This window comes from Antedon mediterranea, chromosome 7, assembly GCF_964355755.1.
Source record: "Antedon mediterranea chromosome 7, ecAntMedi1.1, whole genome shotgun sequence".
NCBI classification, from domain to species: domain Eukaryota; kingdom Metazoa; phylum Echinodermata; class Crinoidea; order Comatulida; family Antedonidae; genus Antedon; species Antedon mediterranea.
This window is the reverse complement of record NC_092676.1, coordinates 24,661,561-24,669,558: the sequence shown is the minus strand read 5'-3', so window position 1 is coordinate 24,669,558 and position 7,998 is coordinate 24,661,561. Positions and strand designations below refer to the sequence as shown.

At 38.6% G+C, this 7,998-nt stretch overlaps 1 protein-coding gene across 1 annotated transcript; it reads left to right on the top strand.

Moving 5' to 3' along the window:
- Window positions 1–164: 164 nt before the first annotated feature.
- On the top strand, window positions 165–7,981 carry LOC140054485 (uncharacterized). Its single transcript, XM_072099487.1, has 3 exons — window positions 165–372; window positions 6,818–6,943; window positions 7,645–7,981. The coding sequence occupies exons 1-3, from the start codon at window positions 321–323 to the stop codon at window positions 7,833–7,835; spliced, it is 369 nt and encodes a 122-aa protein (XP_071955588.1). The 5' UTR covers window positions 165–320; the 3' UTR covers window positions 7,836–7,981.
- Window positions 7,982–7,998: the final 17 nt, after the last annotated feature.

The window sequence follows — 7,998 nt, the reverse complement described above, 5'->3', positions numbered from 1 at the left end:
CTAAATTTGGTTCACTGGAGCAGTTACCGTAGTACTATTTCTAATTCGGAAGTAAATAAAGGCATAAATGGCGCTCCGTAGAAGTAGAGAATGTTCGATCGTCGAAATGACGCTCTGCATGAAATACCGTCAATCGATCATTTCCGCAGTGTATTTGACCTTAAATATACGAATTATAATTTGGTAATCTAACCACCAATGAAAGGGTTGCATTTAACCAGAAAACATCACGGCATTGTCCCGAGGTCGGTATTGGTGGTAATCCGAGATTCGTTTTGTGAAACAAGTTGTGAAATTATAGGCCTAAATAACCGTAAAACATGGATAAGATTTTTTGCATAATTGTCGCTTTATGTCTGTTTAGTTTAACGGGTAAGTTATCATATAATAATATTTATGATTATTCTAATAAGACTACAAACCGTCCGTTCGCATGAGTGATGCCCAACCTTAAATTACTAACACGGTTGTGGGAAATTCCTACGAGAATAGTGAGCGAAGCGAAGATGTACATGTTTGTATTGTAGGCCCGTATGTAGGAGGAGACACTGCATCAGCTCTGCTGCAATACAGGCCCGTAGCCCGAGGGGAGGGGGGTGTTTATGGAACACCCCCCCCCCCCCCCCCACCCTTTACAGCGAACCCCCCTTAACCGACTGCGAACCCCCATCCCCGACATGCCCAATACCTCACCCTCATCTCCGAAAATCGTCCAAATACGTGCCCCACAGTACAAAAAGTTGTTCGTAAATTGAAAAATTCGTAAACTCGTTCGGAATAACTCATACAGTACCTTCTTCCCTGTATGAGCGTACTTTGAGCAATACGTGTCTGTAAATTTCTAAGAGTTGCAAATGAATTGCCGATTTTAACCTGAAAAATAAATGTTTGGTCCCTGCATAGTAACATGATATTGACGCGTCTCACAGCGAGCTGGGGCACGAACGATTCGTACAAAAGACACCGCCAGACAACTGCGTACCAATTGTTTAGATCACTGGCAGTCAGGCAGCATGCATAAAGTATATAGCCTTCCGACATACATTATTAATATGTGTGGCTATGAAGTATAATGTATCATAGAGGATTATAGTGAATATTAATATTTTACACTATAATATCTATGGTATCATGTACTGTAGTTCACATTATGGCATCCGATTATTCTTTTCTAGACCACCAGCCGATACGTACTCAAATGTATCAATATCACCTATTTACATTGGCATATTTAATTTCCTCGACAAATTGCTGTAAACAAATATTATAGATAGAGCTATAATAAGAATTGCATTTGCCTTCACCCAGTGTGCTTTTTTCGGGGCTTCTCCTAGACGTACGTTCGCATTGAACTTGAACGCAAAACAAAATACCGAGTAAATGATCAAACAATCGGCGGTTCCGCACAGAGCACGCGCATCTAACATACGGCAACAAAAATGTTATCGTTTAAATAGTCCACGAGTCCAAGTACGACCGTTTTGCTCATTGGTAGCATGCTGCATGAGAGTGTCTTTTCCGGCCATCTAGGGGTGTCATTTAACAAAATTCGCTTCACCTCAGGCCCCACCCCAGGGGGGGGGGGGGGGGGGGTGACCCAAATACTTAGTGTCCGAACCCCCCTCCCCCTTGACAGATCCTGGCTACGGCCCTGCAATAGGCCTACTTAGGCCTAGTTATGTCTCGCTCTACTACATTAGATTATTAGTATATTTTAAATGATTAATTGTCGAACGTTTGTCGTCTCCTCTGTCCCATGGCTACCAAATTCCAATAATTACCATTATTGTATCGTTTGCAGCACTAGTGCATCGTCGGTTCCCACTTGTGATTACGCAATACAACAACACTTTGCGTCGATAAGTCGGTGCGTTACGTTGCGTTGCGTTCTAGTGGGAACCAAGCTTTACAGCTTACATTTTTTTTTGCGACCCAAACGTCGAGTCGCGACCCATAGGTCGGGGAAAGGCGTTCTAAACTAACGTGTTTCCGTTCCATATTCTCTACAAACGAATGCCTACTACAAGTCAGGAGGAGGAAAGAGGAAATTACTCATTGATCACATGGGCACATTTATTACATACAGTATCAATAAATATGTACTTAATCGGAACACTTCAAACCAGTTCTAAATTTCTAAATATTATAGTCCTATCAAGGCCGTAGCGAGAGACGAGGTAAAGATTCTTTAAATAATATATTACTGTATTCATATAAACGATCTCTGCTGGGGAATTTGCGTGGGTAGTGAAAATGGAACATTCAGACGAAATGAAAAAAAAATGCCACGAATATAATCGTCGAATGATACTGACCTAATCTATAATATGACCTGCTGACCTATGACATACATGACAATATGTAGCTTACTGTATATAAAGATCAATGAAACTGTCCCTGGGGTGTCCCAAAAGAGGAATTCAGTTTAGTTTATGTTTTTAGGTTATGTTTACACCCCTGTGTGTGTGTGTGTGTGTGTGTGTGTGTGTGTGTGTGTGTGTGTGTGAACTGCCTGGAGGCCACAGTTTTTACCCGGTGCTCACCAAATTTGGCCACAATGATCTATGCCCCAAAAGCTCGGACGAGTTCGAATTTGAGAGGAAAAGTTCATATGTCAAGGTCACAACTAACAAAAAGCTATATTACTATTTTTTAATTAACATGGTGTCCTGAAATCCTGTGAAAACGCTATGTTATTTCTGTTGGTTACGCTTCGTTGAAACGAAAGTAAAACAGAAGAATACCTAATAGGAAGAAACACCGATAGTAAATGGGAAGAATGCAAATACCTCGGTAGTAACTTGGACACAGAAAAAGACATTAAAAGAAGAAAATCACTAGCAGCTATGGCATATAACAAGCTGAAGTCGTCGCTAGAACACAAAACGATGTCTATAGACGTGAAATCCCGTTTGTTTGACGCATACATAAACAAGTATTTTCTTATATAACAGTGAACTCTGGGTACTAAACAAAAAATTACAAGAGAGTATAGATATATATCACAGGAAAATGTTGCGAAAGATGATAGATATTAAATTAACAGATAGAGTGTGTAACACGAAAATATACGAGATAACAAAACAAGAAGAATTGAGTAAGAATTAAACGAAGGAGACTAAAATGGTATGGACACAGATTACCGGATGATACCCCAATCAAACAAACAATGAAGGAAACTAACAGGAAAGTAAAACGACCCGTAGGAAGACCAAGAAATAACTGGATGAATCAAATAAAGAAAGACTTACAAGGACTAGTAGGTGTTGTCCTTGTTGGTGCAGGGCTAGAACGTCGATCGTCAATATTTTGGTCTAAATCGTTGTTCAGGGTAGGCTCAAAATCATCGTCAAGTATACATATAAATGGTCGTAAGGAGTAGGCATATCTTGGCAGGATTTTCAGCTTCAAAGGACATTAAAGGTGGTCGTAAGAAAACAAGTTGTAGTTGGTAAAAATATTTAAAGATGTATTGTCCCTTGAAACACAACAAAATGAAGGAGTGGCGTATCCAGGATTTTGAAGTTGGGGGGGGGGGGGCCGGGAATTGCCAATTTGCGGACAAAATTGGTGTCATTATCTGTACATACACAACGTCTCTGTCTGATCAATATATGTTCTAGGATTACATAGTCATATTGTCTTTGTCTTATATGGGATAACGATGCAAAATTAAAACCAAACCAACATTATCTGTTAGTATGTTGTATTCATATTACAATAAAGAAAGAATTAGGAAAATCTGACTTGTAGTTTTCGAAATATAGGGTCTAAAACATCGCCGAAAATGATCGTTTTTAGCCACGAAAGAAGTAAAAAAAATTGCGGCCTCAGTCGACAATTCTATTAACTACGCCATGTTTGGTTAAAATAATTACATAAAATTACGTTCTTTAGTAATTTATTTTATATACCACCATTGGAAATATCAATAAAACATGTTATTAAATGCTTATAAAATATATAAAGTTGTTTACTTAACGGAATTCGGACAAATTCATTGCTCAACTTTGTGTAGTAACGATCAGAGAGATTCATGGTACACGCGCGAGAGAAAGCATTCCGCTGCGGGTGATTCGCATCCACCAATCAAATCAGCTAGAATCCTAAATCATTCAACCGTGAGCAATGCCAATCGCGAGAAAGCTCAGCTTTGATTGGCTTACGATGACATCATATCACAAAATGGTGGTTTTTTCGTTGAGCCTCACAGAATATTCTGTTCCAAAAATGAAATACATGGATATTTTTTATGGTATATGTGCTTTTTCTTTAAAAATTTTGAATAATAAAGGCCTCATATCGAGAAAAAAAACGGGTTTTTGGCACTTATAATAAATATATCTTAGACAAAAAAGCACATGGCATGTGGAACTATATAATCTCTTAGCGTAGGAAAGACATACAAATCTCAGGTCATGAGAGGCTCAACTGCATGCAAAAACAAGGTTTTAGGGTAAGGTCAAAGACTTTTGAGTAAACAATCTACCGCGTACGGCCGTACGTACGTGCTACACATTTTTAACGTGTTTCGTTAGATGTAATGAAAATAAAAAATAGTTGATCTGAAAGGATCAATGATGATATGATATGTAAATAAACAAACACTCAAAAGAATTATGTTTACAGTTCAATTATTGTCAGAATAAATAGTTTATTTTTTTCCCCGGCACCTTTGTTTGCCGACGGCCGCGATGATGTGCCGACGGAAACGAAATCAGGGGGGGCCCGGGCCCCCCCCCCCCCGGCCCCCCTACTGGATACGCCACTGAAGTCTCAAAATATTCTAAATTTAAAGTGGCCATATCAAAGTAATAATTAAAGTTATTCACTTTAAGTCGAAAATTTGAGCCAAAAACAACAAGTTTACGTAATTAACAGGTAAATTAGTTTGATTACATTTCATCTGGAAAATCGTCATGAGCGAAAAGTAAACAAAGATTTCAAACCATGAGTACGCATTATGCATATGCTAAATTAGGATTGTTTACAACTCGTCACGGTTAAGAAGGTATTTTCACACAGATCATGTGGAAGTTTTATGATTATGCATACAGAGTAGCCAAACAAGCGCGTTTCATTATGGGATATGTTTTGATTGAAAACTTTGACTGGAAGTCAAAGTTATTTTTTTAACAAAAAAACGTCTGTATTTCAGTTAAATTTTTTTTTTTCCCTAAAATTTTTGGTGACAGTTAATAACTATTATGATACTTCAAAATGACCCACCTTTTTTCGAAATCTTTTATTTTTGATTTTTTTTGGAATTAGTCAAAGGGACAATACATCTTTAATAACAGCGAACGCCTTTTTCACAAAACGCAAGACATCTTCGATCGATGACAAACAAATTATGCCGTGCAACGAAGCGTAACCAACAGAAATAACATAGCGTTTTCACAGGATTTTAGGACACCATGTTAATTAAAAAATCGTAACTCTTGAACGGAGGATCGTATGAGAAAACAAATTACTGTGAAATGTTCTTAAAAGATTGGCCTACATTACTGTGTAATTGAAAAAAATTAGACATTTTTTTGTCACTACTTAAAATCCATCGAAAAACACCACAGTGTATAAGCAAAGGCGTTTGTCACCGGCGTTCTTTCGCGGGAAAGTCGCAGGGCATGCTTTACACCGTGGTGTTTTTTTCATGGCCATGAATCGTTCAAGCATGGGCATAACTGGTTATAATCGGTAAATAATCTGTACGTACGAACGGTGTCTGATGCATGCCTTGGGGCTAGGTTGAAAATAAACGCTACCTGTTCGTAGGGGTTGAAAATACCAGCTTATTCCCGCTTTCCGTTCGCGTGATCCAATTAACTTTTGCCTCAGGCTACAAAAAATTCGAGGCAAAATGTTCACCAAATTTGCAGGTTATTTCAGCGATAATCCAATTATACTCGGCCTTCGAGGATAATAAATCTCCGATAGAGGCAATGTGTCAAATTTTGACAACGTTCGCTGCCTAGGCCCGTCATTTCTCCTACGAAGCTCTTCCATACACGCTTCGAGAGCGATCGTCAGCTGGTGCTGTCCTTGTTGGTGTAGACCGCTTAGTAGGCCTAGCTGGTCGGTGGTGTTTCCGTCGTTAGTAACATTGGGCTCAAATTTTTCGTCAATGAGTAAAATAATGGTCGTCAGGAGAAGGCATATTTCGGCAGGATTATCGGCGTTAAGAGGCATAAGGTTTGTCGCAAGGATAAGCAGTGTAAAAGGTAGCAAGTAATTGTTATTGTAAAAAAAGATCGCGAGTAAAAAATATACAACACGCGAAACTAGCGTGCGAAAATGGGGTCGTAGGTTGTAAAGACAACTGACCTTATACCGTAATTTCCGGTTTGTGATTCGTCGATTAAGCATTTAAGCGGTTAAATATTTCAAGTACGAACAACGCTCAATTTATAACCCGAGGCATGGGTGAAATTAAGCGCTTATTTTAACCACCGTACGAACACGACCTTACGAACACAATATATATATATATATATATTTTTTACCGGAGAAATCTTATGTAGGAGAATTTTACAGTAGGCGGAGGTATGTACTCTCGGAGTGGCTTTCTAGTTCATTGATGTATTATTTGATTATTCAACGTTTAATTTCCAATTTATACTCGTCATGCACCGTTTACGAACTTGCATGCTCCCACACTTCTTGGTCGCAACGCAACACAACGTAGGCACACAATGCAACAGTTCGGATCCATCGCGCGAGCGTCGCGTAGTCATCGTTACGCACTTGCGTTGTATGTGTCAACCTCCATTATCTGAAGTGTATTTGTATTTAATGTAATGCGTTGTTGTATTTCCAGATGCACTCGTATGTTACGATTGTTCAAACTGCGACAAAGTAAATGACGATACCAATTCTGAAACGTGTAACTTTTTACACGAAGCTGCTGGTGCAAGATGTCTAAAATCTATCGATTCGGCTGGTGGTAAATTATTCATTTTTCGATTATTTTAAACAGAACCTAAAACTAGAAATTGCAAAGTACAGAGCAGATATGGCACTGCTTAGCATAACATAGTTTGATAACGCAGGGCCCACGTATGTTTTATCATGGACACTTCCCTGGTTTTATCGTATTTTAAAATGAGCATAGATGTATGGTTGCAATTAGACCGGCTCAGATTGAGCTAGGTGTCAACAGGAAAGGGCATTAATGAAACAATGTTTTCTTGTGTCCTTATTATTTGTATGAACAGAAAAGTTCAGGAAAATCATATCGTGTGGTGGGTTGGGGTGATAATTCAAAATGGCCGCAAAAATAGACACATACAATCTGTAAACTATCATCCAGCACCAAGAAAACATTGTTATTGTGTCATTAATGTCTTTTCCGGGTGGCACCTAGCTCAATCTGAAGCCGGTCTAAATGCCCAGCATAACATTGATAACACATGGCTTGGTTCTCACTAGAGACGTAACACAAAGACGTAATGCAAGTGATTTGACCAATCACAAGCGATGGATTATTTGCGCTGTCGCTTGTCATTGGTATTGCGTTGCGTTTACGTCCTTGCGTTGCTTCCTAGTGGGAACCAAGCATAAAGACACAAACCGTGTTTTATCGTATCTTAAAATTTAAAAATTACGTAAAATAAGACATTTAATTTTTGTGGTTTTTTTTTTCAGTTGTAAGCCGTTCATGTGGTAATCAGTTAACGTGCACGTTTACGGATGCTATAAGCGAGTGTACACCTGGCAATGAACTGAGCTGTGTCACATGTTGTGAGGGAAACTTGTGTAATACCGCCATAATCAGAACACCAATAACTATCACAATGCTGTTCATTGCCGTCATCATTTTACGATTCCTAAAGTAGAATGCACAATCCACTATTCGTTAATTACATATGCTGTCAATTAACCATTAGGCTGATTACAATCAGTAGTTGTTTTATCTGAGTATTCTTTAATTGTAGTAATTTACAGTGGACCTATGATACTAGAATATTCAGCATGTAATGTTTTTTTACTGATAATAAA

What these genes read in the sequence shown, in the direction of transcription:
- LOC140054485 (XM_072099487.1), top strand. Translation starts at nt 321, where the DNA reads ATGGATAAGATTTTTTGCATAATTGTCGCTTTATGTCTGTTTAGTTTA. An exon ending in ATGTCTGTTTAGTTTAACGG is followed by an intron (nt 373 to 6,817) that starts GTAAGTTATCAT and finishes TTGTATTTCCAG; the next exon opens with ATGCACTCGTATGTTACGAT. An exon ending in ATCTATCGATTCGGCTGGTG is followed by an intron (nt 6,944 to 7,644) that starts GTAAATTATTCA and finishes TTTTTTTTTCAG; the next exon opens with TTGTAAGCCGTTCATGTGGT.